Source organism: Neofelis nebulosa, chromosome 3 (assembly GCF_028018385.1).
Source record: "Neofelis nebulosa isolate mNeoNeb1 chromosome 3, mNeoNeb1.pri, whole genome shotgun sequence".
NCBI classification, from domain to species: Eukaryota; Metazoa; Chordata; class Mammalia; order Carnivora; family Felidae; genus Neofelis; species Neofelis nebulosa.
The window spans coordinates 201,010,779-201,036,648 of NC_080784.1; the positions used below are offsets into that span (position 1 = coordinate 201,010,779).

At 42.2% G+C, this 25,870-nt stretch overlaps 1 protein-coding gene across 3 annotated transcripts in view; it reads right to left on the reverse strand.

Annotated features, from left to right (window-relative positions):
* STX18 (syntaxin 18) overlaps positions 1 to 25,870 on the reverse strand; it is a 123,144-nt gene that overhangs the window by 91,141 nt on the left and 6,133 nt on the right. The window contains exon 2 of one of the 3 annotated variants that reach the window (XM_058723102.1): positions 12,137 to 12,205. The exons of the other annotated variants lie outside the window; for them this stretch is intronic. Within the exon in view, the coding sequence (XP_058579085.1) occupies positions 12,137 to 12,205 (69 nt within the window). The remainder of the gene's footprint in view (positions 1 to 12,136; positions 12,206 to 25,870) is intronic. 3 annotated transcript variants of the gene reach the window in all.

The following is a 25,870-nucleotide window of genomic DNA, read 5'->3' on the forward strand; positions in this document are numbered from 1 at the left end:
ATAATATACACATCAAAAGGACATAATGCATTCAATTCAGAATTAAATGAAGAAAACAGTCTAAGTTAAAAAAATTTTAAGACTCTCCCAAAGACTAAGAGGAGATAGGACAGAGGAAATCCTTCCTGCTTCTCTCATTAGCAACTCCCAGAAATTATCTTCTGTGTTCATTCCAGAAGCACTTGCCCCTCGAGTAGAGATCGGGCAGGGGCGGGGCAGGGCGGGGCAGGGCGGGGCGTGGGTATGCTACCCTGGATCACAAATCTCAGCTTTGCCTCTCGTGGCCAGAACTCCTAAGGGGCTTTGCATGCATCTGTGATCTCCACAGAAGTAGGCTCGAACACCTGATTAGAACCTTATCTCGGAGGAAGCACCCTTTATTGGGCCACAGTTAAAGGAAGGACGGAGAAAACAGTCTAAAGGTGTAGAGGAGTCCTTTCAGTCAGCTTGATAGGAGTTGGGCCTAATGGTCACAGCCCTCTCTGTTCTTGGCTCTGGGTGATAGTTGGTTTTTGGGGCTACACACCCCAGGGAGCAACATAAAGAATTCATAATATTTTTGAAGCCCATCACTGGATTACTTAAATACGGCACCTTGGAAATCTCCAAAATCCCACGGTTACTAACAATCACATTTCTTCATTTTAAACAGACACCCCACAAAAAGGAATAACCAAGATTCTTCATCCTCCAATGGGGAAAAAGTGGCCCCACACTTAACAGCTTCACTGCCAAGCCAGAGGTCAGGAGGTCTCCTTGCTAATGCAGTAATAATGTGCCAGCTGGCTGTGATCAAACAACCATAAAGTTCTATCTTTTCTTATAAAAGACTGATGTTCAATCATTGCTTTTACAAATGACATGATTTCTCTCCACCTTGGAGAAAAGCATGCAAATATGTGAGTCAGTACTGGAGGGAAAACTGTAAGATTCCACCTTCCACCGCGGGGGACAATCCAGCCTAAAGAGAAATGATGGGCAACCCTCAGACTTCAAAAACCACGAGGCCAAGACCTGTACACTATGACTTCACTGCATCAAGCAGCACCCCGAAAGTGTTCCACAAATGTACACCGAGTGATTACTTCTGCAAGGCTTCTCCATGAGTCAGGAAGACTCGTAGATACACAAATCAGAGCAATGTTTCTCAATCTTCTCACTACAGATGGGAAAGCAGTTGCATAAATAATATCGCAAGTTAAGCAATCAACTTGTCAAGCTCGGCAACAGTACAACTTCAATGGAAAACAGACTTCATGAGTCAAATTCATTTTATCATTGTTCTCATTTTTAAAAATTTACAGTAAGAAATAAAAATGTTCTTTCTTTCAGCTATTTGGTTATGGTAAAAAGAGACAGAGAGAGAGAGAACACTGAAGTGTTGTTTAGATGCGATTTCTATTAACTTTTAAGGATCCTTCACTCCCAACCTTTCAATACTAAGGACCCTGAATGGATGATCCACTTTGTGTCTATTTTTCAACACAACCATTTATTTAATGTTAATCCCTTTTATTTAATCTTAATACCTTAGGAAATGGCTTCTCAACTCTTCACTGAAACTATTCTCTACATGATAACCGGCTGGTCTTTCCTCTGTTGCATGATTCTTAACCGATTATTTAATCAAAACTCCCTCTTCCTTGGGATCCATGGTATTCTAATCTGTACCCTTTACCCTCTGAAGGCACACCCCAGGAAGAGTCCTGGCACCTGGCTAAAGGAGCTCTTTTTAGCACCTTTCTCCCTAAATTTGACCTGTGGAATTCACAAACGTCCACAAGGCAGCATATGCAGGAAACACGGCATATGTTTTGTTGGGTGAATGCACCGTTGTCTTAGGAATGTTCTCCTCCCGTACTCACTGTTCAGTATTCAATGACCTCACTCAGCTTCAGCCACCCAAATTACCCCGGCAACTCCTTAGTGTTTTCTACTACTTTTGCCATTATTGTTATATATAATCAGGTATGTTTACATGTGTTTATTTGTGGATGCCTATCTTTGTGGCCCAGCGGCCTTCTGTGGCCTATATTAATAAAAGCTAATATTTACTGAACATTTACTATGAACGGACACTACTCCTAACTATTTTTGTAACAACCCTATGAGGCAGGCACTTAAAACCCCCATTTTACCAAGGAGAAGACTGACACACACAAAGGTGAAATGACTTGCCTGAGTTGCACGGCCAGAAAGGGCCAAAGCTGGGGCTTGAAATCGAGGCAGACTAGAGACCAGCATCTCTGTGTGCCACACTCACTGTATGTCTTTACATTGGCCCATTGTTTTCTTTTAGATGATGTACTTGTTGGGGCACCTGGGTGGCTCAGTTAAGTGTCCAACTTCGACTCAGGTCATGATCTCAAGGTTCGTGAGTTTGAGCCCCACATCGGGCTCTGTGCTGAGCTCAGAGCCTGCAGCCTGCTTCCGATTCTGTGTCTCCCTCTCTCTCTGCCCCTCCCCTGCTCATGTTCTGTCTATCTGCCTGTCTCTCTCTCTCTCTCTCTCTCTCTCTCTCAAAAATAAATATTTTAACAAATGTAGATGATATACTTGTCAAAGGAAAGCACTATTTTCTTCCCAACTATTCTCCCAGTGCCCAGTAGAGCGCTCGGACAAAAATAAGGTATGTTAACTACACGAGTTAAAGATTTATACTTTGACTGCATTTCTTTTATTTCTTTCACTTGATTCAGTATATTCATTCAACAAATAAATGCTTTTTTCATTTCTATTATGACCACGTGCTATAGACTGAAAACCAAACAGGATATGGCCAGTGCCCTCAAGAAGTAGGGAAAACTAACAGTCAACATTGCAGTTATAACAGACATAATTACAGGCTGTGTCATTTCGGCCAATGAACAAACTAGCACAATTTTCTATGGGTCCAGAATGTATATAAAAATAAAATTTATAAAATATTTACAAAGAACTTTGATGTACCGGGGGGTAGGGTGACAAAACCCTGATCTGAATTATTGTCCTGCCACTTTGGGGCTTATGTTTCCAGTCAAGTCAAGTTGGGTTCTCTGAAGCTCATGTCTCTTACTCATCTATAAAACAGGGAGGCTTTCCTAAAAGGACTGTTAAAATCAAGTGAAAATGGCAAAATGGAACATTTTTAAGAAACGCTGGCTATTATACACATACTGAGACCTCATATGAGCCCCATAATAGCACAACCCTTTGTCAACAGAGCAGAAAGCAATGTCCTCAAATATAAAAAACATGATTTCTCCAAGACTACGTTCAGTTAAGTACAAATACCAGGCAAGTGCAAGTATATAAAAAAGAAGGTGTAGTTTGGAGCAGTAAGGTTTCAAAGGAATGGATCATTTTTTTAAAAGAAGAGTAATTGGCTGGCTGAAAGGAAAATGGAGGGTGTTGAGGACGGGGCGTCACCTGTCTAGAGTCATCTAGGGAAATAAGACCTATATGATGAAATGGCATAAAAGGAAAAGGAAAGGGAGAGGAAGACTAGCAGTGGGGCGCCTAGGTGGCTCAGTCGGTTGAGCATCCAACTCTTGATTTTGGCTCAGGTCATGATCCCAGCCAGGGTCGTGGGATCGAGCCCTGCGTTGGGCTCCGTGCTGAGTGTGGAGCACTTGAGATTCTCTCTCTTCCTCCCTCTCTCTAAAATTTAAAAAAAAAGGGGGAGGAGGCTTGGATGATCTTTAAAAAAAAAAAAAAGGGATATAGTGACCAAGCCAGGGAGAAAGGGCAAAAGGCAGACAGAGAGTCTATCATTCAGCCAACAAGGAGCAAGTGCTTGCCACAAGCCAGGCATTGTGTCTGATGCTGGAATACAATGGGAGAACATAACACACGTTCAGCCTTTGATCTGAAGAAGCTCATAGTCCAGTGGGAATGGCATAAACAGGTTTAAAAAAAAAATACAAAAATCCAAACCGCGCGAAGCACCATGAAGAAAGTAGCATCAGGGGCCCACATGTTATGTACGAAAGGAGGACCTAGGAGGGAATGCAGGTCTAGGAACTGGGTAGACAAAGAAGCAAGAACGTTTTCACTGAAATCGGGTGAGGGAGTAAATGAGAGGATCCAAGGGGCCTCTCAATTCCGTACTTAAGAAGACTAATCCTTCACCTTTTCTGTGAAGACCCTAAGAAGCATGGGGATGGGAAGGAGGCAGTTGCTGTCCCTCTTACTGTTCTTGAGCAATTGTCTCCTAGATCTATAAAGCATAAGGTGTCTGTAATCTTTGGGTTTCACTTTCCCAGTGTAATTCTCAGAAAGTACATCCAGGCCACCAGGTAAAACTACTTCTCTCCCCCATGACAGATTCCTTAAAACGTCCAAGGACAGCAAAACCTCAATGAGCACAACTTTAAAAAAAAAAAAAAAAAAAAAAAGAATGTGGCATACTGGGAACGGCCATAAAGTTCCTAGAAAAATTCATGCTCTAATATGCAATGATTACAATCCAATAAATACCTCAAAATGTGTGCTTCCAATGCTAACTGGAAGGTGACTGACCTTAATACCAAGTAGTGGGGGAAAGGAGCACTGACGACTGCATAAGCACTCTCAAAACTGCTCATCTTTCTGTTCATCGTGTGTTTTAAGAGAATCTTGAATGGCCAAGATTCCTAGATAAAATGTCAATGTTTTGAACTGGCCATGGCATTTCAAATTCTCACTCAAAGATTCATCAAATCATAAGCGAACTTATTAAGAGAAATGGTTTGAAGGGGGTTTTCAACACTACGCACTGAATCTCACAATGGATACCAGCCTGATGAGCAAATGTAATAAAAATGTGTAAGGAGAAAAAAACCTGTAAGACATATTTGATAAAAGAGAGATGTTTTAGCAGCAGTCTACATGCATTTTTAAAAACATCCTATCCAGTGTGCAAAGCAACTGAAAATTACCTGAACTATAGTTTTCTAAGCTGAAGAGGAAAATAAATTATTTTTCCTAGCACATAAAGAAGAGTTCTAGTCAGCAGCAATATTTTAAGGGCTACTTAAAAAAAAAAAAAAAATCTACTCAGGGTATAATCCCCTCCCCCACCCCGCAGTCTTGTCTCCAGTGCAAATTATTGATTTGCAGGCATAAGTATTCAGAAAACAAACATCTGATTATAGCATAAGGTATTGCTGATACAAAAGCCTTTGTGATGAGAAAACGCAAGATCTCAAATCTAAGAAGGTAAAACACCAAGTAGCAAAAATGAATCTTTTAGGAACTATCAAGCCAAACAAAAAATAAAATTAGATATAAATTCAAGTTTTAGACTGTGGTCAATTGAGGTCTAGACAAAACCCTATGTTTGTTCACTGCCTAGTCTCCAGTCTGCTCCAAGTTTGAAAAGGTAATTGAACACAGTCTATAATTACTGGATTAGACACAGATGGGCTCTGTACATTTCAGGGGGAAAAAAGCACTGTTTTGATTCATTTTATGATTGCCTGTAAGGTCAGACTTTTCAAAATGTACTTTCATCTGTTAAATGGTTTCTCAAATTCCCTGGGGTATATCTTCAATAACTGTGATGTTTTAAGCAATTTGGGCCTATCAGATCCTGTCTTTGAATGTAACTAGCTGCCCATTTTCTAGTATTATAAATGTGCATGTAGGTTAATTGCTACATCTCTTACATATTTTCTGAAGTTGCAGTTTTGGGGGAAAAACTGAAAAACTGTACCCCTTTTCCGACAGGAATTGATTATGTTGGTGGAGATTTCCAAAGCAGGGGGAAAAAAAAAAACAACTTAGGTATTTGATAATAAATGATTTAGGGTCATCTAAAGACGATGAAAAATATTTTCTACCTGACTCAAGTGAAAAACAGAAACGAGGAAACATCAACTTTTGGACAAAAATTGTTAGGCATAAAGTTTAGATTTCTTACAACTGAATAATGTATAAAACATGAGAACACATGCGTGACTCAAATCCTATGCATTTTTATATAATAACTATAAATGCCTAGGACATATATTGTCCGTGCTAACACAAAAAGGAAAACTATTTCCTAATCTAAAAGAGGAAAATACCTAAACATAGCCTTCTATATCACTTACAATTGGTGATGTCGTTATATAGCAATGTATTATAAATTCAGAGTGGAAAATAATACCTAACTTGGAGAAATGAGATTTTGGGTCCCTTTAGGGTAGTGCCTACCCTATTTCCAAACATCTCATATTAAAACAATTTATTCAGTAGAGCTAGACATGAAATTTTTAATTGTGAAAATCTGTGGCATACCCAACAGCTTGGGTTGAAATGCCAGAAAAAGTCTTCTTTGCTTAGTGTACTTAGCCACAGAAAGCAGCTTCTCAGGCTCAAGACTCGGTCAGAGGAGCCCCCACTCCACCACACTGCCCCCAGGAAAAGCTGTAGAATATTCCAAGGACGGCTCTGGACCAGCGGTAGCCAGGCTGCCAGCACATTCTTCATTTCGTTCCTACTTTTCGTAACGTCACGGTATGGTATCACATTCTACCTTTTGAAATCTCCCTTCCGATTACAGCTTCATTTTCTACTCCCCAAATTCACTTCAGTTAGCTACCCTGTGGTCCCATGACAATAGAAACACCCTAATACCCCAAAAATTAAGACGACAGTGTAGGATAAGGAATGATTCCATAAAGGTTTTTTTTATATGTTTTAGGAAGTCAGTTTTGTGTGTTTTAACAGATAAGGAGGAATTTAATAATAAAAATTTTTTTAAAACCTTAAATTGAAATTCATGAAATTACGCATGTAAGCAAGAAGTCTGTATACTCAGAAAAAGATTTACAGTCATGTAGTAAATTTACTGACCCTCTGTAAGATGCATGAATGTGATCTACTTTTAAGTCATCTCTACGCCCAACGGGGGGCTTGAACTCACAACCCCGAGATCAAGAGTCACACGCTCTACTGACTGTGCCAGCCAGGTGACCCGAATGCGATCTACTTATAACCTCCTCTTCTCAAAAACCAAGGAGTTTCTAAATCACACAGACGACCTTGTGTTTTTAAAAACACTCTAATTTGAAAAGGGAAAAGTGCACAAATGTTTATATCACTATTTACGTAAACACGGCTATCATCTACAAGTGGTCCTATAAAATGTTGTTGCAAATATCATGATCTCACATGTACTAAAGAAGTGGTTTAATAAAAAAATTAAATCTATTATATATTTGTTATATCCTTATATAAAACTGCTGCTTGTGTAAAGCTGCTTCTCCTTTACATTTCACATATATTTGGATTTTCTTATAACAATTTGCTAACCATAAGATACATTTGTATTTAAATGACTAGAAGCTCAGAGTACAACGTAAATGCTGTAGAAAATTATTAACAATTTCCGTCCGTTTTCCCCATAGAGCTCACACACAAAACCAAGATAATATCAGAATAAGGCACTTGTACAAAACACCATGACAGAACTCGGCGTCGTTACTGTGTGTTTTATACTTTCCTTCCTAAGGGTGTATATAAAAACTGACAGCAACAAGTCAACCAAAATGGTAAAAACTGCCAAGGAGGGAAGTTTCTTTAGGTAAATCTATTTGTGAACTTAAACATGACTTTCACGAGACCGGTTACTGAAAACCGTGCTTTAATGTAGATTATAAACACGCAACAACTTAAGAGGTTTTTTGAAAACAAGATATACATGCTATAAATTAATTCCGTTCTTCTTCCGTTCCTCCCTCCTTCTCTTCCTTTCTGCCATAATTTCATTTCCAAAGCCACAGAAAATATATTCTGAAAACTTATAGCGTGTTGAATTTGATGTGTGTTATTCTGCGTTGATGCCCGAGTTTCCCCTGACTCTAGCTCACAAGCATTTTGCTCACATACACATGCACTTTACTTTTTGACATTAATGTTTCAAATAAATTGCGAGCTCAAAATCATGAAACTGACTATAAGAACAAAAGCCTGGAAAGATTTCTTCCTAGGCTTTCTCAAAAAAGGCCTTTCCTTTTTTAAACAATTTACATGATGTTTTATGGTCCTTTTAGAAGAGAATTATAGTAAATGGCACTCCAAGTGGGTTGTGTGAACCCACAAACCACTCCTCATAAAAACTGCTATAATTTTCCAGGACAGGGACAATAAAATATCATACATACGCCAAAGCTAAATCACGGTGTGACCACAGTAACAAACACATTATTTTCATGAAAATTAAGCATGATAAAGCTAACAAAGAGATGACAAAGAAGAAAACTTCTGACGGCTTTTCCTCAATCTACTTAGTACTTACACAGCGTTTACAGAATTTTCCTCCATTTCCTAAATGGCTTGAAATACAGGTGCTAATCTAGTACTCAAGTTTTTATGTGTCGTTCATCTGTTTCCAATGAGATTAAGAAAATAAGTAACTTCAACTGCAGCTCAAGGAACACTTTAAGCCAACCTACCTACCTAAAATTATTAACATTTTTGTTTCTAATCAAAAGTTAAACTTTATGGCAAGTTCTAAGGAAATTTTGAGGAGATGCATTTCCCATTTCAGACCACTAGGGACCAATAAGTGTCTTCCATTCCCAAAGGAGTAACTTTGCAGTTGTTAGAACTAACACCCTGCAACCGTGAGCAGCAGAACCCCCTCCCGAACAGAACCACACTCACTATCTGTAAAGCAGAGGAGACCTGAACACTGGATAGAGAAAAATGGGCTGAACGAATGAGAGTTTTAAAGGATGAAAGTTGTCCAAATGGTGCCATTTGTTAATCACCATCTACCCTGAAAAACTTCCCAAGGTCCCTTTTTCCCATGGTGAAATTATCAAACATTGAAACTGAAAAAGAATATAAAACCATGCTTTTCTGACCTGGGGGTGGGAAAGATGGTAATGCCACACTGATACAGAAAATAAAGCCTGCCTAATACAATTCACTGGCGCTGATCACAGCAGCTTATTGCTAAATCAGGCATAGTACTGAAATTAGGATCGGTAAGCCAAGCCAAAATATCTACAAAAGAATCTCATTTACAGAGAGTTATCTTATGATGCAATAACCACGGTAAGAAGAAACAGCATTTTCTACTTCAATCTGTTATGATTAATTCTGGTTAGAGAGAACTATTTAACATATTTACAACACTCCTTTAGAGCAAAACCTTGGGAGAGAACTGGAATGAAATAGTATAAAGCCCTGAAAAAAAAACCAGATACAAACCTTAGTAGACCTATTTTACTGCTTTTTAGATTCTTAGCTAAAATGGATGGCTCTTTCTAGAGTAACAAATGATGCTAAACTTTATCCAGCATTTTTGCACATAGCTCCAAGCTCCCAACTCTTTCCAAAAGGCCACTATAATTTGAATTTCAAATTTCTAGGAGAATATGGCAGTGATTCCATTAACTGCTAAGACACTGAAGACAAATCTGTTCCTCCTTCCACAACCACACAAAATATAAATAAGAACAAGACAATGAGTTAGAGAACAAAACAATACACTGAAACGTATACTTGTCAAATCCTGTCATATAAAAGTGGACATTTTTATATGAAAAAATATTTTTGCTCCTAAATCAAACTTTAATAGGACACTTACAAATATTTATACTATTAGATACAAAGAACAAATAGTCACATTTAAATAATGTGCTATTAAAAATGAATTCATTACTCTTGAGCTTAGATAAAATTTTGTATGATAAAATATGTCATTGTACTTGTTCAGACAATGCAGTGAGCCTTTGTTTGTGTTTATTGGAAATGCCTTCCATATTCTGAGGCTCCAAATCAGAGCTTCCCAAATGGAATCTGCAGAGAAAAAACACTGATTCCAAAAAGAAGACTGTGCAAACAATACACAGTTCCAAGATAAATAAATCTATCCAAACCAACTACACTCTTCTTCCAGGTTAATCAAAGACTCCTGCCCAGCGAAATATATCTCCCAGAGAACATAAGATGTCCGCACGTCAAAGGCTTACAATTAAAATGATCTTCAGAATTTAAATTTTTTCATCAGCCCAAACACAACAATGAACAGTTTATCTAGTTGTACAAATAGATTTAAAGAATCTTGGAAGATGTCAAATACATTCAACTCATCCTACAAAATCCGATCTGACTCCTCCTCTGTTCACCAAAGTCGACCTACCCACCAAAGCCACCCCTCCACTCTGCCCACCCCACTCCACTGCCTTTACTGGACGCTATGCTATTTGTCTAATATGGCAAAATCCTTACAAGCAAAAAGAGATTCACTGGATCTCTTTTGGCTCCACGGCCTGGTTTCCTTTCAGTCCACCTCACTGACATTTCTTTGGCCCCACAGCATGGGGGTACAAGCCGATCTGCATGGCTGGCTACACGGACATTTCACGAAGCCTTTACAATTGACCACACAAACACAATACCACAATGTAGGTCAACTTGTGCACTCAAATACCAATGTGAAACTTATATGGAAGTAAAGTATAGACATAAATCTGAAAGGGTAGAATTCCACCCAATGATCCTAAAATTATTTCAAGGAATCAATCTCCAAGAATGCATCATGAAATCAGAAGAGCCCAGTTAAGCTTTAAGAGGGGGGAAAAAGAAGAAAGAAAGAAAATGAAAGACTTTAGAAGCGGCAGCAAAGGTTTCACCAATCATTATATCATTGAGAGGGCTCAAACTACAGATGAAGTTAGAATACAGAAGATTGTAGAGAGGGCATTTAAAATTATTAACTGATCAAAAATTTGTAGTTGTCATTAAAAAAAAAAATACAACTTAGCAATTCAGTTCAGAAAGAAGAATATCCCCAGGAACATACACATCTGTTTAATATTACAAGCCAACTGTCAACATCCTAAGTGAAGTTTTAATTTAATATTTTTTCTTTCTTGATGTTTTACCTTTAATCAATGCCTCATGAGAGTATCAGCTTTCTATAAGAAACTGTTAAATATAAAGAAATGTTATTGTAGCATGTTTATAAAATCATAGTTCGAGAACTTTTTATTTTTCCAAAGCCTGACCACAACTTAATTATCTGCAGGACATTCCAGGCTCACAATTGCAAGCTCCAGTTCCCAAGCAATTTTAAACAATATCTACTGTACAGGACAGAGGGTACACAACAGACCGCAACACGGTTATATTTCCAAAAGTCAGCATTAGGCCCTTTAGACATGGTTTTTATTTTCATTAAACAATATTTGTTTCCTCACTAATCATTAAATGGTTTTCATCACTATTGCCTGTTTTCCTTTCACATGCCGGCTGTTAGCATCAGTGTTTGTGTTCATAATAAATAAAAAAGTGACCCACCCGGTTATTTAAAAATGAACACACACGATGTCTGGTTCAACGAGTCTTAGAGATTCGGCAACATACTCACATCCTGAATACTGTTCTATTTTCATCTGGACTCTAAAAAACTTTCATAGAGTAACAGACTCTGTACATACTCTTTTAAATCAGGTTTCAGCTTCATGCCTGCTTATGTTATTGTGGGCACACAGATCTAATCAGTGGTTCAAGACATTTACGTGGGAAAATGGAAGAGGAAAAAGAAAAGACAGCAAGTTCATATTCCTGACCATAATGGAGAGGAGTTGAAAATGCTGCCAATTCCTACAGACGGATGAGAAAAGCAGCCTGATTAAAAGTATCATGCCAGTAACTGACCAAAATGCGGGGGAGCTACTAACAGAGCATTCCAGAACTTTAGCAAAGACTCTGAGGAAGGAAATTAAAAAGAGAGAGAGAGAGAGAGAGAGAGAGAGAGAGAGAGTGAGTTGTACGCTATGAGGTATCAGGAACAATTTAAAAATATGTCAAGTGTGGAAGAAACAAAGCTGCTTCAAAGTCAGAGGTAAAATTAACAGGCAATGGAAAAAATAATCCAATAAATAATCTGGAAAATCTTCAAGAAGTCTGATACTTGCATCGTTGTACTGGAACCACCAGAGTTTTCAGACAAGGAAATGATTTAAGTCCAAACAAACTAATTTTCGATTTCGGATGAACTGCCTCGGAGAGACAGAGAGGGATACACGATGCACAGCATGTACGACGTTTATTAGTTTCTGCGTTTATCAAATACTTTATCACACTTCCTACATGCCAAGCACTTTCCAAGTGCTTCGCTCCTTTAATCTTCCAAAATTAGGTACCACTTTACTCCCATTACCCACAAGTCACCCACCAGTAGGTAGGGGAGCCCAGAGTCCATGCTCAAAGCCACCACGCCACAAGCCATCTCAGGTGACATTACCTTCACCAAGGTAAGAAGAGGTCCATTACTGGAGGGACCCACGTGTCTAACTTCCCTGACTCTCCTGGGGCCCTCTTCTCATTATGAAAATCCCCTCCGGCAATTCTGCTCCTTCCTTAAGGCCTCAACCTCCGCCTACGCTCTGATGTCTCCCCATCTGCATCTCTGGCTCAGAAACCTCCCCCCGAGGTCCACTTCTGTATTTACAACTGCCAAATATGTGTCCCTTGGCTTTTAAGCAGGCACCTCAAATAACTATAAAACCGCACTCATTCTGGCCACCCGCCTAGTCACCCACAATTAAAACCTCGAAGTAGTCTAGGACCCACTGGTTTTCATCTCCTACATCTAACAAGTCCCAAATCCTGTCAAACAGACTTTGGATCTGTCCTCTGTCCTCACGGTCACCGGCTCGGCTCGGGCCTTCACTGCGTCTCGAGGACACGCGAAGGCGGTGCCAGCTCAAGCCGTCTTCCTCCTCGCTGCCAGTCCTTCTCACCTCTGCCGAGTCCACCCATGGCCAGCAGTAGGATCTTTCCAAAATCCGTACCTGACCGCGTCCGTCCCCGGCCCCAACCTTTTCCAGTTCACCATGGCCTTCGGGATAATGCCCCTCCCTTCCCGTTCTATTCTCCTTCAAGGCTCAGCTCAAGACTCACCTCTCCTGGGAAGCCCTTCCCCCTTCGGCCCCTCCCAAGTGAAGTGGTCTTCACTTCCACCTCCAGACCCATACGTACTTTGAGAACAGCAATTATCACCTGTAATTATTTGCCCCTGGCGCTCTCTTTTCACTAGACTATGAGTTTCTCCTAGTCTCACTCACGTTGGCCTGCCTGATACCTGGCTGCATTCGTGATGTATGCTGGAGGCTCGATAAATAGCGAGTGAGGAAATGAAAGAATTCATTCTCAGAGATACCCTCCGTTTCAAGCGATATTAAAAATCTAAGGCGGAGTGAAAGGGCACAATCTCGAGTGCAAGTACCTTTACTGTTGGCCACCCATATCCGCCGCTCTCCTCCTCCTGGAAAGAGCTCCCCGAATTTCCTTGGAAATCATTCTTCCCCTACTCTCAGCTATACGAATCGGGTGGAAGGGACACTGCTCCACTGCAGGGCTGGGTCCTAAGTAAAAGCCAAACTAAGAGTATGTCCTCTCCCCTTGGGGACAGGGATGGATTTAAAAATAGGCTTACGAGTCAATTCCAAGATTCTGATGGATACTACACGGACCGGGCCCCTCTCCTTCCCTGGATAGAGCAGTATGGGAAGCCAAGTCTGCAAGGACTACAGCTTTCTGGCCAGTGTGAAGCAAGAGCTGGGAGGTGCCCTAAGCGAGATGCTAACACCATGAACGGCAGAACAGAGAGGGTGAGAAAAGCCAGGCCTTTGGTGACACTGTCGTGTCCCCTGGGTCCAGCCATGCCGGAGGTGAAGTCATACCACGAGACTTTTCGAGTGTTGTATAAATCAATACATTCCCGTGATCATTTAAGCAAATCTGCACTGGGTTGTCTGTAACTTGGAGCCATAAGGCTGCTGATACAGTAAGGTAGGGTTTCTGGGAAGAAAATCAAGCGACACATTTGAAGGAATGCACAGGAAAATGAGGCAGAACAAAGGGTGAGAGTGGCAGCAAGTCAAACCTGACAGGCGATGGAAACCGTCAACACGGTGCCCCACACACAGGTAAGAGAGAGACTCAGGGTGCCCGCCGTGCCAGGCGGCAGCAACCAGGCCCTTGTAAGGGGTTGCCTGTGAGCCCCTTATGAAAAGAATAAAGTTTTATAAAGAGCTAGAAAAAGAAATAAAAAAAATAACAAATGTTTCTTTTTAAAAAGGCCTTTATGAGAAAAAGAAAAGGCTGTGGGATAATTTAATCTGGAGAAAGCAAGTCCTAGAGGCAATTTAACGTGGTGAAGGGTTATTTATAAGGAGGTGACTAAACAGCCGCTCTCCAATTTCACAGGGAAAAGAATTAGAGGAAATTGATTTACGTTTCAGTCCAAAGCTGAGGCAGGCAAAAGGAAGAAGTGCTGGAGGGAGAACTGTTAATGACGAAAAAAAAAAGCTAAATTAAAAACTGGGTTTTTTATGGCTTTTAAAAGATGGAAAATCACCTACGTTGATTATTTTAGTTTTCAGTCCAAGTAGTAAACACGTATTTGAGAATGCCTTCTAGTCGTTTACTCACATTCCACGTACCGAATCCCCACTGCGGGCCAGGCGCGGACCTAGGCCCTGGAACACAAAACCAATGACCGAGTCACTGCCCCATCTCAAGGCTGTGGTGCCGCGAGGTGAAATGCCGAGAAGCGTCAAATCAGAGTCCCACCTCTCCCTCTCCATCCCCCACACCCAAAAGCAAGCGATAGGGTTCGGAGACGGCGCAACAGCACTTGGAAGGTTAGGCAACGATGCGATCATTAAATGAGAACCCAAAACGGTACGGCGAAGGTGCCACGGCCGGAGTTCCTTGCTTAATGAGCAAATGCTTTGATTTCAGAAGAAAGAGACTAGGAGAGGAGAGAATGTGCCTTTGAAGATGGGTAGAATCTGAGTAAGTGAAGGGGGGTGAGCCATCCAAGCGAGACACAGCAGGAGCCAAAAAAGGAGGCGAGAAAGCGGAGGAGGCTGGTTTAAAGCCGGCGGGATGACGGAGGAAGTGTAGGGCGTAAAAATGGAAAAGAGGGTAGTACCAGCTTTATAAGGGCCTTTGAACGCTGGCCAAATAACCAAATTCACTGTGTGGGGAGTGAGCAGTACTGAATGCTTCTGAGCAAAGTAACACGATGAGAGCAGCGTTCTCTGCACAGCGGCTGGGCTGCAAGGGAGATGGGGGGCTCAGAATGGTTGCATCATCTCAGCTCAGGCTCAAAATGGCGAGGGTCTGAACCCACATGGAGGAGAATGGACGAGAGCGCGGGAAGCACCAGGCGTTTACTCACTTCATCCATTTCGCAAATATGTGTGAAACTCCACACGGTGCTCTGCGCTGTGATGGGGACTAGAAGCCAGCCCCTGTCCTCTCTCGGGCCGAGAATTAACTGGCTGGGGAGGCTAGGAAAGGGGGGACCAGAAGCCAGCCCCTGTCCTCTCTCGGGCCGAGAATTAACTGGCTGGGGAGGCTAGGAAAGGGGGGACCGACAGACACAGCTGCAAAAATGGTGCTCGGCATGGACCAGTGTCTGGTAGGCTCTCATTCCGAGAATTTTATTTACACAAGCTGGAACAACAATAAAATCCCAAAATGTAAACAAGAAAAACCAATCCTCCCAAAATATCACTTCATGTGTATCATGGGAGACACTGATTTTTGTTGCCGGTTTGAGTCATGGAAAAGTATAGAAGCAAATATGCCCGTACTGAGTGAACGGTACCAAGTAATGAAGAGAAAAAAGGCTTTATAAAAAGAGAAAAGATCTTTTTTAGGACTGAAATGTTTCCAGATTTCATCTTTTGACATAACTGAGATATAGTCACAGATTTCCCACTTACCCACAGATAGGTATTTAGAAGCTTTCAGAAAATTCATCACCTCTCCTTGATATCTCTTTTTTTTCCTCCTTTCCCTTAATTTAATTTTGATTTAACTTCCTCTTGTCACTGCTTGCTTACAAATCACAGCCTCTATGTCTGGAGTCAATTAGGGCTATAAAATACCCCACCACGCCTTCATCTGGGGACCCATTTATATATATTTTCTTATTTCAAGAGGTAGAACTAAGAGCCTGTAACTCCAAAAGTTTCCAATCAACCATCACATTCTATTCTTTGGAAAAGTATGCTTCTCTCCACAGCTAAGAAGACAACATCAAACTACATATTTTGCAAGAGTATTTCCTTCCCACCTGTATAAAGATGAATTGTGCTTTGGGAATTCATTTGCAAAAAAAAAAAAAAATGGGCTGAGTGTGCGTAATAGATGCTTAATAGCAATAACATTAAAAAATCTTTCTACCATTTAAAATTAAATGTAATTTCCTTATTACTTTAATGAAATCCCTTGGAGTTAAAGTATTTAACTGGTCCCTTTCACATCAAGTATTCATTATATAATTCCCTTTAAATATCAGGTATATTAGGTATGTAAACTGTCCATTGACAGAGTAAAAACACACATTTCCACTGAAATCGAAACAGGAGAAGGACAAGGCAGCTTGATTCAGAATCTGATAATGGGTTACAGATTCTCTTCCAGTTCAGATTTATAGTCAAAATGCCATAAGAGCCATTTACCACCTCTAACCTTTCAGGTCATATTTGGAAGAGAAGTACGAACTGCCAAATCACTAAGAGAAAATGTGTCTGAGTCTAAAATTCTTGCCTGCTCCCTACTGCGGTGTTGAGCTACAAAGGGGAAGAGAGAGAGAGAAAACTGTATCTCCCAGGAAAACCACCTTAAATTGAAAGGTAGGGATGAATCGTACAAGGTTCTGCCCATGGGGAAGGAATGCCCTTTGTCGCTGTCTTTCAGGGCCAGCCCTGAGTGGGGCTGCAGTGCGATCCTGTCTGTTGCTGGCTGGTACCAGCCTACTGACTAACCCCATCCTACCCCACAGACGCCTGATATACACAAGGAGAAAATTCTAGGGCTGTCGGGCAGACACCTAAACCGAGTCAGGACTATGGATCCAAAGTCAAGCCTTCTCTCTCCTAGCCCTCCAATGTCTTGCTGGACCGCCCCCTGGCTGAACCCAATCAGAAGCCAGAGAACAAGGAAGCCCAGCCAAGCACTCCACAAAAATCAGCCTCCTCGGGCAAGAACAGCATGGAAAAGGTAGAGAATGGATCTGGAAGGGCCGAAGGACAAGACAGGGCACACTCCATTCCCGATTTCTCACACTCCTGCGGTTAAACTCAGCTTTTCTAGGGGATTTTACCATCCTGTGCTTTCCCTCCCTTGGGGCCTCTGTCACATGTTCTGTCCTGCCTTTCCCCATCTCTGCGTGTGCAAAACCTTCGAGGCTCACCTAAAGGTCACCTCCTCCACGAAGTCTCTCCTCAACCCTACCCAGAAGTAGTCATCTCTGTCCTTTTAATTCTTGAAGTTCCTCTACTGAGGACTTCTAGAATTATGAACGTGTCTTACACTTAACATGTGTACCTATCGCTACCCAAGTATTTTAGATGTGTTTACTTATTTACTGTAAGTTTCCCACGAGAACATAACGTCCACGAAAGCAGCGATTCCGTCTTATCTCTGCTCCATCCCTGGTGCGAAAGACAGTGCGCAGCCTGTAATGGATGCTCAATAAATATTCACTGAATGAATGACTCGAACGCCCCCTTCCAGAGCGTAAGCATTTGAGGGCCAAAGGGAAGTCTCTTTCATCTTTTATCCTAAACAGCAATCTCAACGCCTTCCTAACTCACAGGCAGATACTCAACAAATATAAGCTGGTCATAAAGTAGTTGCTTTATTTGAATGAGGATCTATAAGGCGCCAGATACACTGCCAGCAGCTTAACACACAGTATCTCATTCACTCCTCACAACAACCCTAAAAGATGCTGTGGCACAAGTGTGCCTCCAGGATCCAGGCCCTCATTGCCCCAACTTCCAGAACTGCCTGCTGATGGCTCACAGCTAAGTCTCTCTAAGGAACTGCCCTCAGCAGAAGGAAGCTGCTTCACCCTCAGGGGGCCTCCCCGGGGCAAGCCCACATCCAACGGCTGACCACTACCGTGGTTTTACAGGCCTCACCCCTTGCCTCACCGGGGTAATTCTGAGGCCATCTCAGCTCTGGAGTCCTCCACGGGACCAACTACTGAACGAAGAAACAAAATCACTAACTAGTGCCTCAGACCAAAGAACAGAATTAGCAATTTTTCAAGTATCTGTAATGTAAAAACTGGGTCTCCTTCCTTCTCAGTGACCTTACTATTTAAAACCATAAACCGTCTACTCTTTTCCCCCCAAAACGTACCTCAACAACTGCCTTAGAAGAGATGTATGGTCACTGGGTAATTGTCAATTAAAAAAAAACAAAAACAAAAACAGTTAGGTTTGGAGGCAGCTGTATTTCCCCCACAAGGGAGTCAGGGACTTTCAAATATATATGATTTATGCACCAAAATGTGCTCCTAAAGACAGCAGATGATATGACAACACGCCAAGGAGAAAATCTCCAGAGAGCGGACCTGCGGAAGGCCAAGGCCTGGAACAGCACTCCCTGTGTGCACAGCCGGCCGAGCATTCAGGGCCTGGAGACGCAGCGGGAGTCCCAGGGACCCGGCTCACGCGCTGACACCATCCTGGGCAGGCCACTTAGCCTTGTGAACCCTGGTCTCTCCAGGAGTAAAGGAGCCTAACTTAAGGACAGTCGACTAAGCTGTAGCGCTGGGAGCACAGCGCCAGGTAGAATAGGTGCTCGGCAAGTGGTAGCTATTATTACCGCTTCTGAGTTTGTAGAATGACAACCAGAAAGGTAAAACATCAGTGCAACATTTGTGGGTGATTTTCTTGTACAGGTTAAGAAAGTCCGATCGAAAATCCAGCTGACTTACAGGAAAATTACTCCCTTTACAAAAGGTTTTACCGCAGACTTCCTTTAAACAGGGGCCCCCTCCGCTCTGCATTTAATATATAATCGGATACTGCTTATTCATGATTTTTCTAATCAAAAGATATTAATTTTTCTCCATTTCCTACCACAGCAAATAAAAATTCATCTGCGGGGAGTTTTGCTTTTTCTGTTTTACTTTTTTAATCTTCTTTTTTTTATGTTTATTTTTGAAAGAGACAGAGTGCGAGTGGGGAGGGGCAGAGAGAGAGGACGAAGACACACAATCGGAAGCAGGCTCCGGGCCCTGAGCTGTGAGCACAGAGCCTGATGCGGGGCTCAAACCCACGAGCCGTGAGATCATGACCTGAGCTGAAGCTGGAGGCTTAACCGACGGAGCCACCCAGGCGCCCTTTCCTTTTCATTTCAGAAGAAATATGTGCTCAATTAAAGAAATCCGGGATGATAGAAGCAGAAGAAGTCACCTGGAGTCCCATCTCCCAGAAACAGCCATGGTTACCTTTTGGTGTATTCCCTTCTGATCACTATTTCCATACCTAGAGGATTTTTTTTTAATTCTACATACATAGTTTGAATTATATCTGGTTTTGGCAGCAACTCTTTTAACCTAAAATGATCAGCAGTTTCACTCACGCCATGGCCTGCTCTTCAGTGTGCCACATTTCCCTAATAACTTCCCTGTGCTTGGGAATACTGCCACGGTGTCTCTTTTATAAAGTACTGTGATAGTTGCCATCACAATCATCTTCACGATCGTCACCTTTATTATTATTGAAACTATTGCTGGCAATTTTTAAAGTCAAAGACCTCACGCTTCTAGAAGACAACATATTCATTCATTAAAAAAAAGGTTTTTTAATATTTATTTTTGAGAGAGAGAGAGAGAGCAGGGAAGGAGCGGGGAGGAGGGGACGACACAGACTCCAAAGCAGGCTCCAGGCTCCGCGCTGTCAGCACACAGCCCGACGTGGGACTCGAACCCCACGAGCCATGAGATCGTGACCCAAGCCGAAGTTGGATGTTTAGCTGACTGAGCCATCCAGGCGCCCCTCATACTCATTTTTATTTTCTTCAGTTTTGCTTTTACAATGAAATCTTTAGTTCACCTAGAAATATATCTTAACGTATTGTATGTACAATAAGAGATAAGGACCAAAAAACAACAACAAAAAATCTTTCTTTGTTTTCAAAGTGCTAATCAATTATCCTGAATCATCACTGAATAAACCTCCTTTTTCTTACTGATTTACAATGCCTCTTTTATCAAAGGTTATACATCTAGCCTAATATGCTTCACTGATCAATCTACAAACACATATATTATTTTTTTGTCTCTAAAATGTTTTATTATCTGGCAAAACCAGTATCCCCACCCCAACACACACACACACACACACACACACACACACACACACACACCTACTCTTCTTCAAAATTATTCTCACACATCTTTTTTTCTAGGTGCATTTCAGGACCACTTACAGGCTCCTCTCAAAACAGTTCTGTTGGAATTTTGATGAAAGCTGCACTAAACCTACAAATTAATTTAGGAATAATTGATGTCTTTATAACACTTTTTCTTCTCTTCCAGTACACAATACGTGTTTCTGTTTATTCAAGTCTTCTGTATCTCTCCCCAAAATCTTGAAGTTTTCTTCAAATGGGACATTTCCATTTCTCATTAAGATTGCTTCTAGAGGGGCGCCTGGGTGGCGCAGTCGGTTAAGCGTCCGACTTCAGCCAGGTCACGATCTCGCGGTCCGTGAGTTTGAGCCCCGCGTCAGGCTCTGGGCTGATGGCTCGGAGCCTGGAGCCTGTTTCCGATTCTGTGTCTCCCTCTCTCTCTGCCCCTCCCCCGTTGATGCTCTGTCTCTCTCTGTCCCAAAAATAAATAAAAACGTTGAAAAAAAAAAAATTTAAAAAAAAAAAAAAAGATTGCTTCTAGAAATGCTTTTTGTTACTTCTGTACATGTTTTCATTGGATTTTAAGTGGTCATTAACTAGATACAGGCTGGCCATTGATTTAGTACGTTTATGGTGCACAGAAGCACTGGGGGCCTCTGTGGTAGGGCCAGAAAGCACCTCCCCCAGCTTGTTTCACGGTGCAGACAAAGCAGCCCCACTGGCCCAATCAGCCAGTTTCCCGTCACCGATGTACAACGTGCTCACACCCACCACCTACCCAGTTTCACTTGTTCTCCACGGCTCTGCTCCCACTCGAAAGCTTTTCCTACTACTCCTATCAGCTACCCCCTTCTATATTCCCCAACACTGATAATAAACTCTAATACTCCTTGTATCAATATTAGGACATTCAAACATGAAATGACACTGAATGTTTTGTATTTGAGAAAAGATTAAGCAGACAACAAGTGAATTGACATAGTTTTTACCTTTTTCATGTTTGTTTATTTTGAAAGAAAGAATGATGGAGCGTGCTTGGGAGCTAGCAGGGGAGGGGCAGACAGCGGGGAAGAGAGAATCCCCAGCAGGCACCAAACTGTCAGTGTGGATGGGGCTCAATCCCACAAACTGTGGGATCATGACCTGAGCTAAAATAAAGAGTTGGACACTTAACCGATTGAGCGACCCTGGTGTCCCTGTAATTTTTACCTTTTTAAGAGATTATAAATTTGAAACAAATTTGGTAAAAATACACTATCTGTTTAATATAGTTATAAACTGGGGGCACTTGGGTGGGTCAGTTGGTTAAGTGATCGACTCTTAATTTGGGCTCAGGTCTAGATCTCACAGTTCATGAGTTCAAGCCCCGCACTGGGCTCTGTGCTGACAGCATGGAGCCTGCTTGGGATTCTCTCTTTCCCCCTCTCTGCCCTTCCACTGCTCCTTCTCTCTCTCTCCTCTCTCTCTCTCCTCTCTCTCTCTCTCACGTGCGCACGCAAAATAAATAAATAAACATTTAAAAAAATAAAAAATAAAAGGATGATAAACTAAAAGTGGCTCAAATATTTCAGTAGGGGTTCAGGTAAGTAAGTTATGTGGAACTACTTTTAATGGCTATGCAGTCTAATAAATTGAACACAATCTACACTGACATAGAAAAATGTTCACAACACTGTTAAGGAAAAAACGCAAGAAAGGGGCAAAAAAGACTAACTAACACCAGTATAGAAAAATTCTTTTTGTTTAATAGGAAAAATATCTGGAAAAATATACAAGACTGTAATAGGGGCTATTACTCCTGGCCAGGAGTATTATCTGTGAACTTTATTCTCTTCTTTATTCTGTTTAATGAGCAAGTACATCTTTCGTTGTTAAAGATTTTATGTTTAAGTAATCTCTACACCCAACACGGGGCTCATATTCACAACACCGAGATCAGGAGTCACAGGCTCCACCACCGGCCAGGCACCCCAAGCACTTACTACTTTCATAGTCAGATTTTAAAATAATTAGTGAACGTCAAAAACATATCTCGCTGATAGCATCCCATTATAAGAAGAGTATATAATCACTATCAAATGCATTTGTAGAAACATACCAAATGCCAGCTGTGAAAAACAAAACTCATCTTCTCATCGAAATGAAAAATTGTGAGTAGGCAGGAACTCAAGAGGAAAGTAACACAACGCATTGATTGAGCAGTTGTCACTGCAAAATTTTTGCACTTTAAGGTATATCCTGGGACTTACAGAAAGAAGAGTACTGAATCCTGGAACCATCCTGTCAAAAAGGTCCTTAAGGATTATCTAGCCAGAACTCCCATTAAACAAATAAGAAAAACGAGAAAAAACAAAAACAAAAAAAGAGGTTAGGTGAGTTCTCTAAGATCTCAAAGTTAACTAATGACAAAGTCCAAAAGTATTTATAATTCAAAACCTATGCTTTTTGATTCCTTTCTCAATTCTGGAGTCAAGATACGCTGCAGTCTGTCACTTCTATGTAGAGTATAAAAGGCAAATGTTCGTTTACCAGGGTTTTCTTATCATCTAACTAAAAAGTGAACAAGAATGTGTACAATACTATGAAATGAAGATTTACTCTCTTGGTTCAGTAGAGCTTCTGTGCTCTAACGGAAAGCTTTGACAAACAGCCATACATTAGATTGTGGCAAGCAGGAGCTAGCAAAGTCTAGTATTTACACACTTTGAAGTCAGGAAGAAAAAACTACTACTGAATTTAAAATTGCAACTGGGCTGCGGGCTTTTCCTACCTGAGTTCTAGAAGCTCACCTAACCCACCACCCTCCCCTTCCTCTGGTGTATTCACTTTCTTTTAGACTGGGTCTTAAGGGACCTCTTTTTAAGTCAATTTTAAACCTTGTATGTCTTAAGACTTACAGAGTAAGTTTTTCATATACAATCCGTAATTAACCACTGTCGATTTCACTGATACTCTGCCCACCAGAGGGAGCCCATGTAGATTTCCACGTAATAAGAAACCTCAAACATCAAGTTTGTATGAATTCTAGAATATTATTCATGTATCAATATTGTAAACTCACTTAATAATATTGTATTTCTATCCTCCCCAAAAGATAAAAGATAAATGAGGTCAGGCATGTAAAGTTCTTAACAGAGTTCCTAACCTAAAGCAGAAGCCCCAAAAGGATTGATTTTCCAAAATTTGTATCCTCCTGAGTACTAGCTACAGTAGTCAAAATAAATTAGCAAATTAACTTTTTACACAAGTTGATGTGAGCTTGGTTGATATCTGTGCTGATACACGGTTCCACCCTCAATATATTGACAAATGTAGTTCTCAAGCCTATAGAAGACAGCCAGAACCTGGAAAGGAGAATTCATTAAAAACGTCATCCTCATTTGGGTGGCTCAGTCGGTTGAACGTCCAACTTCAGCTCGGGTCATGATCTCGTAGTTCGCAAGTTCAAGCCCGGCATCGGGCTCCTTGCTATCTCCCTGTCAGTGTAGATCCTGCTTCAGATCCTCTGTCCCCTTCTCTCTCTGCCCCTTTCCCACCTGCACTCTCTCTCTCTCAAAAAATAAATAAAACATTTTTTAAAAAGTCATCCTCGGGGGACCCGTTTCAGCAGTCCTGTCCTTATAGGTACACTAAACTATTGGTGACCTGCCAACTAGAAACTGAGGAAAGAGGGAACCCATTCTAGAGTTTTCTTGGGATGAAGGAGAAAAGCAACCGACTATCCCTGAGAACCACGCTTCTGTAATATGTGATACAATCATCACCATCAAGATGAATTTCTTCAAAGAACGAAGAAGGCACAACTGGGGGGGAAAAGAACTCTGCATAAGAACTTGTCATCGAAAGGAGCGCAACCAAGTCTCGGCTCCCACCTGCAGCCCGTGAGGCTGGCCCGCCTCTTCCACTTCTCACCACGACAGGGCCCAGCCCAGCGTTTGCTGGGTCTGAGGTCGACTGCACACTTCAGTACAGCTGACCGACCATAAGTACCGGGCGCCTAGTTTGCAGACTCAGCAATCTGCAAGATCGAAACATGACGAAGCGGGAGGACCCCGCTGGGTTCCAGCTACGCTCTCCAACCCAGATTTACCAGAAAGCACTGCCATTGAGGACCTATCTACCACTTGCTGTTTCTTTTTTTTTTTTTTTTTTTTTTTTTTTTTTTTAACATTTATTTATTTGTGAGATAGAGACAGAGCATGAACGGGGGAGGGTCAGAGAGAGAGGGAGGCACAGAATCGGAAGCAGGCTCCAGGCTCTGAGCCATCAGCCCAGAGCCCGACGCGGGGCTCGAACCCGCAGACCGCGAGATCGTGACCTGAGCCGAAGTCGGACGCTTAACCGACTGAGCCACCCAGGCGCCCCACCACTTGCTGTTTCAACAAAACTCCCAAGTCCATTAGGCTCCTTGGATGTAGTCTCTCTTGTTTAGAACTGAATGACTGGCATTCCACTCTTTTTTTTTTATTTTTTATTTATTTTTTTTTTTAATTTTTTTTTTTCAACGTTTTTTATTTATTTTTGGGACAGAGAGAGACAGAGCATGAACGGGGGAGGGGCAGAGAGAGAGGGAGACGCAGAATTGGAAACAGGCTCCAGGCTCCGAGCCATCAGCCCAGAGCCCGACGCGGGGCTCGAACTCACGGACCGCGAGATCGTGACCTGGCTGAAGTCGGACGCTTAACCGACTGCGCCACCCAGGCGCCCCTCCACTCTTTGAAAACAACACGAAATTACTGTGATGTCTGTTAACTTTTCAGACATTATTCGACTTCTTCCTCTTTCTAACCCCACTCCTTACCACCTCCTACACATCTACTTTATGCATCCACGTCCGTCCATCCTACTGCCACTGGCTTCCCCACTTTCTCCTGACGTCCTGCAACCTAATTAGCCCTTCTAGGTCAGTCCTGTTACATTCCAAACCCATCCTCAATATGGCCGGGTATTTTAAAACACAAATATGATCACATCAGGCCCCTGCTTGCGTAGCTCAGAGCATGAAGTTCAAACTGTGCAATACTGCTGACAGTGCTCTCACCCAAGAGGGGCCACCTTCTCCTTAAAGGGCCAGAGAGAAGACGTGGTGGGCTTTGCAGGCCTCTATACACTACAACCCTGCCACTCTAGCCCCAAAGCATCCATGGCCTCCATGTACACAATGCAGGTGGTCACACTGCAATAAAAGCTCATTTGCCAAAACAGGCGGCAAGAGGGGGCGGGGTGTGCCCGGGGGGCTCAGTCGGGCAAGCCTCGTACTCCTGGTTTCCACTCAGGTCGTGATCTCATGGCTCATGACATCCAGCCCCACATCTGGCCTCGGGCTGACAGTGTGGAGCCTGCTCAGGATTCTCTCTCTCCCTCTCTCTCTGCTCCTCCCCCATGTGCCCGTGCTCCCTCTCGCTCTCTCACAATAAACACATGAACTTCATTTAAAAAACTGGCAGCAGGCCAGATGCGGCCCGTGGGCCAAACCGGCCCCCCGGCTCTATCCAGTCCAGTGAAGCGTCATCTCCTGCCACCCTGACCCTCACCCAGGGCTCTTCCAGGGAAGGGCCCCTCCACCGCAGTCTTGTCTCTGCTGTTGTGCCTCTGCGCCTCTGCTCACACTCTTCCCTCTGCCTGGAACGTGATTTATCACCCTTCCTTTGTCTGGCGGAACAGGTCTTGTCCTTCAAGATCCAGGCTGGTCTTCCGCTAACTGCCCCTCAAGGAGATTTAGTTTTCCTTCATCTGT